The sequence below is a fragment of the Jaculus jaculus genome, chromosome 9, assembly GCF_020740685.1.
Source record: "Jaculus jaculus isolate mJacJac1 chromosome 9, mJacJac1.mat.Y.cur, whole genome shotgun sequence".
Taxonomy (NCBI): domain Eukaryota; kingdom Metazoa; phylum Chordata; class Mammalia; order Rodentia; family Dipodidae; genus Jaculus; species Jaculus jaculus.
The window spans coordinates 382,513-394,604 of record NC_059110.1 but is presented as its reverse complement, the minus strand read 5'-3'; the positions used below and the strand labels follow the sequence as shown (position 1 = coordinate 394,604).

At 42.3% G+C, this 12,092-nt stretch overlaps 1 protein-coding gene and 1 pseudogene across 6 annotated transcripts in view; one reads left to right on the top strand and one right to left on the bottom strand.

Annotated features, from left to right (window-relative positions):
* Fam120b (family with sequence similarity 120B) overlaps positions 1-12,092 on the top strand; it is a 102,907-nt gene that overhangs the window by 18,894 nt on the left and 71,921 nt on the right. For all 6 annotated transcript variants that reach the window (XM_045158394.1, XM_045158393.1, XM_004651068.2 and 3 more), the window contains exons 2-3: positions 1,372-2,727; positions 6,268-6,448. In XM_045158394.1, the coding sequence (XP_045014329.1) occupies positions 1,393-2,727; positions 6,268-6,448 (1,516 nt within the window). In that variant the 5' untranslated portion in view covers positions 1,372-1,392. The remainder of the gene's footprint in view (positions 1-1,371; positions 2,728-6,267; positions 6,449-12,092) is intronic.
* LOC105944725 lies at positions 8,200-9,458 on the bottom strand (annotated as a pseudogene).

Here is a 12,092-nt window from a genome sequence, read left to right as displayed (position 1 = left end):
TCTTTGCAACACCTTTGTTGAGTTTACAGAACACAATTTTATATGTATTAAAAATATGTATCAGCACAACCAAAGAAGCACACATCTGTCATCTCTAAAGTATCCCCTTGGAAATCCCAGATTCCTGTCTGTCCCTGTCATAGTACTGATCTGTTTTTTTAATCACCATAAATTAACTTAGTTCTCAGTGAACTAGAATTTTACATGCCAGGTTATAGAGTGTGCACACTGTCTTTTGGACTAGTTTTAGTTATCAAAAGCATTTTGAGGGGGCTGGAGAGATGGCTTAGCAGTTAAGGCACATGCCTGTGAAGCCTAAAGACCCAGGTTAGATTCTCCAGGTCCAGATGTACATGGTGTTGCATGTGTTTGGAGTTAGTTTGCAGTGGCTGTTGGCCTTGGTGCGCCCATTCTTTCTCCCTCTCTTTGTCTCTAATAAATAAATAAAAATAAAATCTTAAAAAAAAAAAAAGCATTTTGAGCTAGGTGTAGTAGCACATGCCTTTAATCCCAGCACTCAGGAGGCAGAGGTAGGAGAATTGCTGTGAGTTTGAGGACAGCCTGGGACTATAGAGTGCATTCCAGATCAGCCTAGGCTAGAACGACACCTTACCTCCAAAAAAAAACCATTTTGAGCTGGGTGTGGTGGTGCATGCCTTTAATCCCAGCACTCGGGAGGCAGAGGTAGGAGGATCACCATGAGTTCGAGGCCACCCTGAGACTCCATAGTAAATTCCAGGTCAGCCTGGGCTAGAGTGAGACCCTACCTCGAAAAACCAAAGAAAAAAAAAATTGTTTTTTTGAGGGATGGGGAGATGGCTTAGTGTTTAAAGGTGCTAGCTTGCAAATCCTGTCATCCCACATTTGATTCCCCAGTACCCACATAAAGCCTGATAAACTGTCACATCTGTCTGGAGTTTGTTTGCAGGGGCAAGAGGCCATGGTGTGCCCATTCTTTCTCTCTCAAATAAATAAAAATATTTTTAAAAAAGCATTTTTGGAATTACCCATGTTGCATGTTTCAGATTATATTTTAGATTAAAAATGTTGTAGATGAAGATAATTACTTGCTTAAAAGCAACCTCTTTGAATTTGGTTGGCAATTATTTTAAATAGTAAATGAAAATTTTAAAAGATTACTATGTTATTGATTCTCCCTGTGAAAATCCTGCTCCAGAAATTAATGTATGTTTAGAAAAACTGCCTTGTGTTATATCATCTAAAAACTCTTCAGGCTCCTAAACAGCATATCATGGTGGTTTGGTGATATGTTTCTCTCCTTTTTTATAATATTGTTTGTGTTTGCTTTGAAGCATGCCATATATCTAGAGATAATGCCATAATTACTAATTATTTATGTTTTTTTTTCAGATCCTTTCCCAGAGTTCAGTTATGGGTGTGAGAGGTTTGCAAGGGTTTGTGGGAAGTACCTGTCCACATATATGTACAGTAGTAAATTTTCGAGAGCTGGCAGAGCACCACCAAAGCAGGCACCCTGAATGTACTCCTACCATTGTTGTGGATGCCATGTGCTGTCTCCGATACTGGTATACTCCAGAATCTTGGATCTGTGGTGGCCAATGGCGAGAATATTTTTCTGCTTTGCAAGATTTTGTTAAAGCCTTTACAGCTGTTGGCATCAAGTTGATATTCTTCTTTGATGGCATGGTGGAACAAAATAAGAGAGATGAGTGGGTAAAGCGAAGACTTAAGAACAACAAGGAGATATCCAGGATTTTCCACTATATCAAGTCACACAGGGAGCAGCCAGGCAGAAACATGTTCTTCATCCCTTCAGGGTTGGCCATATTTACACGGTTTGCTCTGAAGGCATTGGGCCAAGAAACTCTGTGTTCATTACAGGAGGCAGACTATGAGGTAGCTTCCTATGGTCTCCAACACAACTGTCTTGGGATTCTTGGGGAAGACACTGATTACTTTATTTATGACACTTGTCCCTACTTTTCAATTAGTGAGTTCTGCCTAGATAGTCTGGAAACCATCATGTTTTCTCGGGAGAAGCTCTGTGAGAGTCTGGGCCTCCATGTGGCAGACCTTCCTCTGCTAGCTTGTCTGCTTGGCAATGATGTCATCCCAGAGGGCATGTTTGAAAGCTTTCGGTACAAATGTCTGTCTTCCTATACTTCTGTGAAAGAGAACATTGGCAAAAAAGGCAATATTATATTAGCTGTATCAGACTATATATCCAGAGTTCTTCACATGCATCAGGGTGTTAAAAAACTGGAAGACATGTTACCTTTGGGACCGAACAAAGCTCTATTTTATAAAGGAGTGGCATCATACCTTCTGCCAGGACAGAAATCCCCATGGTTTCTCCAAAATCCTAAAGGTGTAATAACAGACAAGCAAGTAATATCCATGAGTTCAAACCTTGAATCCAAGCTAGAAGTTCCCATGTGCACAGATCCTGAATCCAAGCAAGAAGTTTCCATGTGCACTGATCCTCAATTCAACCAAGTTCCCATATGCACACATCCTGAGTTCAAGCAAGAAGTTCCCATGTGTACAGATCCTGAATCCAAGCCAGAAGTTTCCATGTGTGCATACCCTGAGATCAAGCAAAAACTACCTGTAGAAACAAACCCTGAATTTGATTTAGAAGTACCCATGTGTGCATATCCTGAAATTAAACAAGAAGACTCCATGAACATGAGGCCTGAATTTAAGCAACAAGTAACCATGGTTTCAGACCCTGAAATTTTAAAGGTGAGTGGTTATACCTCCTCCAGCCTACAATATCATGATTGAAAGTATATCCACTAACGCATTTGTTTTTGAATACTTATTGATTTACCCGCAAAGAACTACAGGGAGACATAAACTTGAAAGCTCTTGAGCCTGGTTAGGAAGGATGGCCCCATGTATGTGAAACTACATTATACGTACTTTTGATAACATCACATGAATATGATGGGAAAGAGCTGTAGGAATTCTAAGGAGAGAATGTGGGTTAAGACATAAAGAATATGTCCACAAAGTCAGACCTTCATGAGACCCACTTCTGCTTTGAGTAAGTCAAGATTTGGGGCTGTGGGAACTGTTCAAGTGTAGTGTTTGGATCTGTATCACTAAAAACTGTCCAGACTAAAGCCTAGAGTTTGAGGGGAACAAAACTTGGGAAACATAGGGTATTGCCACATTGCGAAAGTTAATAAATGCTATACGAGGGACTTGAGCCAATTCTGAACATAGTCTTGGAAAGACAGTGCTTATTGTTCTCATTTGATTGTCACAACGTCCCTGTGAGACAGGTGTTGCCCTGGTCTTCCTTTCCCACCCTCCCCTTTGACTCAGGGCCTAGCTTGTGTTAAGCATGTGCTCTAGCCCTAAGCCACACCCTGGTCCCCACGGTCCTCGTGCAGCTAACACATGTGCCTAAATGAATGTCCAAAAGCATCACAAGTTCAGAAACAAGTGTGATTTTATTCATAAACCTTTTTTAAAAAGAATTTTATTTATTTGAGTGATAAAGAGAAGCAGAGTGAGGCAGAGAGAGAGAGGGTGGGTGCACCACTGTAAACTCCAGATGCATGTGCACCTGGGTTCTGGGGAGTCAAACCTGGGTCCTTAGGCTTTGCAGGCAATTACCCTTGACCGTAATCATCTCTCCAGTCCAGCCTTTTTTTTAAAAAAAATTTTCAAGCACAGAGAGAGAAAACAAGTGTGCCAGGCCTCTAGCCACCACAAATGAACTCTGTGCATTCGCCACTTTGTGCATCTGGCTTTGCATGGGTACTACATAATCAAACTCAGGTTGTTAGGCCTTGCAGCCAAACATCTTAACTGCTGCCATCTCTCCAGCCCCCTTGAAACCTTTGATCACCGAGTTGTATGTCGTCATAATTCAAGCTACAGGTCTAGGAATCTCCCCCCTTTTGGTGGGGGGGTCCAGATAAAGTCTCACTCTGGCCCAGTCTGACTTAGAATTCACTAGATAGTCTCAGGTGGCCTTGAACTCACAGCAATCCTCATACCTTTGCCTCCTGAGTGTTGGGATTAAAGGCTTATGCCACCATGCTGACCCTCTCACTTTTTATGCAGCCAATCTTGTTACTTTTGTCAAGTAAATGAACTGTTAATTTGTGCATTATCCATTTTTTCCCACTCTAGTTCAAGTTGTCTCTTGCTGCCTTAATCTCCAAGAACTCGTGAGCAGACTTTGTCTCTTCCAGTCCTTTTCTTTTTTTTCTTTCTTTCTTTTTTTTTTTTTTTTGGTAATTTGAAATAAGGTCCAGGCTAACCTGGAATTCACTCTGTAGTCTCAGGGTAGTCTCGAACTCACAGTACTCCTTCTACCTCAGCCTCCCAAGTGCTGGGATTAAAAGCATGTGCTACCACTTCCAGCAATATTTTTTTAATTTTTATTTATTTGTTTATGAGAGTCAGAATGAGTGCCCCAGGGCCTGTAGCCACTGCATGTGCCACCTGGTGTATCTGGCTTACATGGGTTCTGGGGAGTTGAACCTAGGTCCTTAGGCTTTTCAGGCCAGTGACTTAACCTGTAAGCCATCTCTCCAGCCCCCAGTCCATTTCTTATACTGCATACAGAAATAAAGCTCTTATCATCTCAGAATTTGTAACCACAAAAGTGGCCTTTATGGAGCTAAGAAAAGTTCACCTGGTCGCAGCTTGTCTGCAGCTTTGTGTCCTTCTGGTCTTCCTTTTCCTTTGGTTGTGTTGGTGTCTCCTCCTTGTACATGTCTTTCATTCTCCCTTGCGGAAAGCTCCCATTACTCCTTCTCTTAGTTCATGGTTATCAGTCCTTCCTGTTGGAACTTTTGTTAGAACTGTATCGTGTCACACTCACTGGTTTAAGTGCTGCACTTGGAATCATGTCTTTTTGTGAACAACATTTTGTTAGTCTGGAGATAATAAAGCAGGGATCATGTTTTGTTTTTTTTTTTCTCAACCTTGTATTCCTTCTGGTTTAGATACTGTTTTAAATAGCTCTTCTTTAAACATTCATGAAAGGAATATCTCTTCCTCACTTTTAGTTTTTCTCCTTAGTAGTTCATGGAGGAAAGTGTTGGAGGTGGGGACTTCCAGAAAGTGCTGGCAGGCAGGAGAGCAGTGAAGCACACACAGCATGTAAAAGGCTAGTGCTGATTAGGATAGGGAAAACCTGAATCTGACCTTGCTTAAATTTATTCAGTTTTACAATGCAGATTGGATATAGGAATGCTAGTTCCATTACAGATCTTGTAAAGATAATTCTCCATAGATTGCTTTGTCTATTCCTCATACTGCCTCACTCAGTTATGTAACTGGAGGCGGAAGTTCATGTATCCCTCCTGAATTGAGGGCAGAGGTATCCAAGTCCCATGGCATCCACTCAGCACTAATAGAACAAGATCTGGGCCCCAGCCTCTTAACACCGAGTTTGACTCTGACCAAGATCTCATCTGTCTTCTCTCTTGGCCACTTTGAGGTGAGGTAGTATGGCCAAGAGTACTCGGTGTTTAGAAGCAAATGAGATCTTATGAAGCTGCCCACTTCTGATAGTGTGTGGCATTGTCATTGTAATAGACATTGTGTCCTGTACCCATCCTCTGTGGCCTTAAGGTCTTTCTGTGCTCTTTGAGCCTACCTGTTTATCATTTATTTTCTTCTTGCTGAGACAGACAAATACCCAACCAGAAGCAGCTTAAGGAAGGAAAGAACTTACTTTTGACTTATAGTTTCAAGGGGAGGCAATCATGGAGGGGAAAGCATGTCAGGGAACAGTAAGCCTGTGTCACACCAGCAGAGGGGATGATGCCACAATTAGAATGGGTCCTCCTACCTCAACTAACCTAATCTACACAATCCTTTACAGACGTGAGCAGAGCTTTGTTTCCATGATAATTTATCATGTTAAGTTGACAAAGAGATTGACTATCACAGCCTGTTAGCCTAAAGGAAAGAAAACACAGCCAAACTTGGTGTTGCACACCTTTAATCCGAGCCCTGGCGAGAGGGGGCAGGATAGGAGGGAGGGTCTCCTGAGTTCGAGGCCACCCTGAGACTACATAGTAAATTCCAGGTTCCAGGTCAGTGTGGGCTAGAGTGAGACCCTATCTCAAAGAAAAAAAAGAACGAAAGAAAGCAGAAATACCACTTGATGTCATGAGATTGAATGGCAGTTATTCATTTGAGTACCTTAGCAAAATTAGTCTATGATAAATACTATTGACTGTTTGAGTTTGAAGGTAATGTCCCCACTGCACACCCATAATGAAAAAATTGTTGTATTTGAATCTTGAACAGGTTGCTAGGACATACCATGTCCACTCAGAAAGTTACCTAGTGTACAACATTATAAGTAATGGAGAGATCGAATGCAGCAACACACTGGAGGATGAGCTGGACCAAGCCCTGCCCAGCCAGGCCTTCATCTACCGACCTGTCCGACAAAGAGTGTACTCACTCTTACTGGGAGGCTGGAAAGGTGAGAGCTGGTAGTCCTTTAGCAATGGTTCTGAGCTGAAAAACTACCAAATGCAAGAGTGCATTTTTTCAGGACAAACAATTAAACAGGGTTTATTTTTTATTTCTTTATAAAATCTGTACTTACGAATGCCAGTCACATTTGCAGAACATTAAGGATTAATGCCCCAGGCCATCACTTTCTGAAAGCAATTGATTAGTTGCTAATGAAGAATGCATTGTTTCTGTGAAATGTTAAATTTTTATTCCTTAAAAGGGTATGTTTTGTTTAAAAACTGAAAGCTTTCTTTTTTTCACTTTTATTTACTTATTTCCAAGGAGGGAGAGAGAGAATGGGCATACCAGGGCCTCTTGCCACTGCAAACTCTAGACATATCTGCTACTTTATGTGTATCTGGTTTTACATGGGTACTGGGGAATCAAACCAGGGCCAGCAGGCTGTGCAGGCAAGCACCTTTAACTTATGAGCCTCCCCAGCCCAACTTTCTTGTTATAGTAGTGTACAGGGTGCTTCTCAGAGGGTTCTGTCTACTTAATACACTCATCAAAGTGTGATTTTCATAAAGCAATTACACAAAATCTAATAGTTTAAAAATATAAACAGTTTTCCTTTAGGGTCTTTGTAACATTTATGTTATTTATTTTTTTATTTTATTTATTTGAGAGAGAATGGGCATGCCAGGGCCTTCACGTGCTGCAAACAAACTCCAGAAGCATGGTGCATCTGGCTTACATGGGTCCTGGGGAATCGAACCTGGGTTCTTTGGCTTTGCAGGTTAGTTTCTTAACTGCTAAGCCATCCCTCCAGCCCTATAGTTTTGTATTTGTTTCCCATCATTTTTTTCCATTTTATACATAGCAACAAGGGGAGGTGAAGACCATCTGTGTTAAGAGTAGCAAAAATTAGAAGACTTTTAACACCTGCATCCTTTGGCTTTGTAGGCAAGTGCCTTACCCAGTAAGCCATCTCTCCAGCCCTTTTTTATTTCTGCTACCTTTTGCATCACTCCTTCCTTCCTTCCTTTTTTTTTTTTTTTTTTTTGAGGTAGGGTCTTGCTCTAACCCAGGCTGACTTGGAATTCACTGTATCTCAGGCTGGCCTCGAACTTACGGTGATCCTCCTTCCTTAGACTCCCCAGTGCTGGAATTAAAGGCATGTGCTACACCCAGTTTACATCACATATTTGAAAACTACTGTTCAGTGCATGCACATTTTGGGTTGTTAGGTTTATTTACTATTATTATTGTTACTTTTTGGGGGGGGTGAGGTAGGGTCTCACTCTAGCTCAAGCTGACCTGGAATTTACTATGTAGTCTCAGGGTGGCCTCAAACTCATGGTGACCCTCCTACCTCTGCTTCCTGAGTGCTGGGATTAAAGGCATGCACCACCATGCCTGGCCTTGTTTCTGGTTTTTTTTTTTTTTTTTTTTTTGTTGTTGTTGTTTTAATTTTAAACCAGTTTAATTTTAAGAGTCTACCTAAGGTAGAGAATACAGGCCACATACTATAATTTTATAAACACAAAAAGAAAGACATAATGATAGTAAAATGTTCCCTATTATGAAGGATGAACCATTATGCAAACTTTAAAAGGGTGTTTTCTATCTCTGTGTTAATGATGTAATCTGATAATTCTCAACCAGTTTAATTTATAAAGTGTCTATGGCATTATAGTGAGACTCTACCAATATCAAAAATCAAAACAAAATCCCAACAAGAAAAAGTGTCTCTGATGAAATTATAAGTCGTTTTCACACCCCCACATGGGAAGTAGTAGGAGAGCATCTGTAGGAGGACAGCTTGTTGTCCGCTCCTCCCCTCACAAGTAGCCCTGTGTCTGTCCAGTCCACACTTAGGACTTTATCTTCATGAGCAGCCAAACCATAGAGAGGAGCCTTGCAACTTCTTGTGTCCCACAGCTTGACAATATCATCTAAAGAGCCTGAAATCAGCAACTCTTCATGGGTAGGAGACTGCTTCACTGATGTGAGGCAGCCTGTACGTGAGGTTAGGGACAGCAACACCAAAGAACCATCTTTAGCTCGAGGGACCCACAATCTGATGTGCCTATCTGCGCTTCCAGATGCCAGATGTTTACAGAGTGGAGAATAGGAAATACAATTAAACACTTTGTTTCCTGACAAAGTTGACTTAAGACCACCAGACTCAACATCCCACACACTAATTGTGTGGTCCCAAGATGCACTGTAGATTTCTTCAGCATCTGACCACAGTACTGAGGAAATTGTTTCTGTGTGGCCAGAGAGGGTCACTATGGGAGTCCTTGTTAGCCCCAACTGCTCTGTTTTCTGTTTCTTGGATGATCTGTAGATTCCTCCATTTCGTCTTCTTCGTCTGTCAGGACTGTAGACCAGATCTTTAGCACCTTATCCCAGGAACTGCTGCAAAACTTAGTTCCTGAGCTATCAACAGCTATGGAGTCCACACTTCTGGTATGACCTCTGCAGCAGTGCAGGGCTTTTACCTTGTTCCTCTCCACATTCCACTCCCACAGGAGGATCGTCTGATCCATGGATGCAGTCAGGAGCCAGCGAGACAAATTATCTTTTTTTCCCTAGCCACATCTTTCACAACATCTGTATGTCCTGCAATTGTCGTTATTGACTTTCCTTCCAAGGACCAGATTCCAGAAAAAAGAACCAGTTAAGATCCACTCCTCTGCCCCTTCGACTGAGCTGATCCAGTCATCACGGAGCATGCTCTGCTCTGGCTGGGGTGCGGTGCATTTTTCCACATACTCTAGCTCCACAACCTCTTCTGACGGAATATTCTCCAGTTCCATGTGCTTGAACAAGGGCATGCACAGAAACTGGCCCCTGATAAGGAAATCAAACTCCACATGCTTGTGCAACTCGTTTTTGGCCTGCAGTAGTTTATTAATGATGCTACTGAGGTCAGCAATTTCAGAGGTGGCAGGAATGGAGAAGGGAACGTCATCTACTGTGTATTTCTTGTTTACAGTGTAAAAGTGTGCCTGGAGCTGAGCCATGGCAGGGAGGACACACGAGATTTATCTGCAAAAATGCATGGGTTGGTAGCTCAAAAATTACACAGCGGCCAGGGTGAGCAAGACCTGAGGCTGACGTGTGCCGGCAGCTTTCTTGTTTATGGGTTTTTTTTTTTTTTAATTTTTTTTTTAATTTATTTGAGAGCGACAGACACAGAGAGAAAGACAGATAGAGGGAGAGAGAGAATGGGCGCGCCAGGGCTTCCAGCCTCTGCAAATGAACTCCAGACGTGTGTGCCCTCCCATGCATCTGCCTAACGTGGGACCTGGGGAACCGAGCCTCGAACCGGGGTCCTTAGGCTTCACAGGCAAGCGCTTAACCGCTAAGCCATCTCTCCAGCCCTTGTTTCTGGTTTTTTGAGGTAGAGTCTCACTCTGGCCCAAGCTGACTAGAATTCACTTTGTAGTCTCAGCATGGCCTTGAACTCTTAGCAATTCTTCCACCTCTGCCTCCTGAGTTCTGGGATTGAAGGCATGTATCACCATACCCAACTTACTATTTTTTATTTAAATAAATATTTATAAAATCCACACAGTCCTCTCCCCACCCCCATCCACTGAACCCTCTCTTCTTTCTTATTATTCCCTCTTCTGTATTGACATTGGTTATTTATTTACCCTGTATCATTCACTACAGCCTGTTGGTGAACCAATATTATGCTGGTCTTGTACAGGCAGTGACAGCCGCTATGAAGTCATGAATCTAACAACCACTTGTGTCTGGGAGTTAGTCTTCCAAAGTACCCCTCCCCATCCTTTGGCTCTTACATTCTTTCCACCACCTCTTCTACTATAGTACCTGAGTTATTGGAGAGTGAGAGATGTCTCATTAAGTGCTGAACCATCAGTTGTCATTTATCATTACTTTGATGAATTTTGGGTCTCTTCAGCAGTCATCAACATCTATAAAGAGAAACTTTTCTTACTAAAAGGGAGAGCAGTGCTAGTATATAGGCATAAGCATGAGAAGTTAGAGGGCAATTTGGTGAGCATGATATATCCAAGTAGCCAAACAACAATAGTAACCCCGACCCCAAAACCATGCAGGACTTCTGCCCTTCCCAGCCATAGGCTTTGGACTAGGTTTTCAGTATCCAGCATGAAGTTCCTCCATGGAGCAGGCCCCAAATCCAATTAGCAAACAAGCCCAAACGATTGTTATCAGATTGTGACATCCAAATGATCAGCGGTCTGATATTGGCATGGCTGTTCCTTGTTCTCTTTGCTTGTGCCCAGTGCCAGCTGCTTCTTCCACACTGAGCTCTCCCAGGAGGACAGAACTAGTGTCTCCTCCCTGCAGGTGACAGAGGCCAGGGAACACCTGAAAATTTGTACAAGTGGTCCAGACAAGGATTTTTAGGCAAGAGATGAGAAATGTAAACAGATCCACAAATTTTTCCTAGGACAAACAAGTACTAGATAAATAGAAAAGATCATTCTAAGCAGAAAGTTGTCTGCCATTGAGAATAACAAAAGAGCAAGTTTGTTGGTTTCTTTTTGTCTTGTAAAATGTAGTAGCACTTGAAATTAGGGCTATCTCAATAACACAAGTGTTTCTTTCACAAACTTACATGGGCCGTCCCCGTAACAAAAACCAGCAAGGCTGCTGCTTATTATAAACAGTTTCAAAATGCATGCCATGGAAACTTGTACAATGATGAGATATTTCAGAATGGTCTAAATTCTAGAATTTTCCAGTAAAATTGGCTTGTTCTAAACAGGTTACCACAAATATTTTGTACCACCTGTGGCTTTTAACCTTTCAAAAACACTGGAGAGAGCTGGGCGTGGTGGTACACGCTTTTAATCCCAGCACTCAGAAGGCAGAGGTAGAAGGATCACAGAGAGTTCGAGGGCACCCTGAGACTACATAGTGAGTTCCAGGTTAGCCTGGGCTAGAATGAGCCCTTACCTCAAAACAAACAAACAAACAAACAAAAAACACTGGAGAGGTGTAGCTATATCTATGAGAACACACATCTAGACCAAGGGTGCACACATTTAAATGGTACACCTGGGCTAGGGTTGGGGGGTGGAAGGGTTGATGGCTTAGGTGTTTGTTACAGTGCTTGCTGTATAGTATGAGGACCTCAGTTCAGATCCCTAGCATCTGCATAAAAAACTGGGTATGGTGATGTATAACTGTAATGTCAGCACTGGGAAGGGGGAGACAGAAGGATTTGTAGAGCTTGCTGGCCAGCTAGTCTAGTCAAGTCAGTGAGTTACAGGTTCAGTAAGATACTGTGTCTCAAAAATGAGAGTAAATAGGGAAGTCACCTAATGTTGACCTTTGCCCTCCACATGCACACACCATCCAGATATGCCATACATGAGAACAGGAACACATACACACCACACATGAGAAAAAGAAGGAAGGGGCAGAGGAAGGAAAGGAGAAAGAAAGAAAATGAAAACTTGACATGTGAAGAGTTAAGTTGGGTAAAGATGTGATCCAGGTCAGGCTTGCTCCTTGCAGATGTCACCTTGTGCTGCATTTTGTCCTCTTTGTATGGTGGGAAACAGACAGGGCCTGTTACTCAGTGAGTCACAAAGGTGAGCTTGGAGCACAGTCTGTAGGGCACTGTGGCTTCAAGTTTATGATCTAAATTCCTCTTT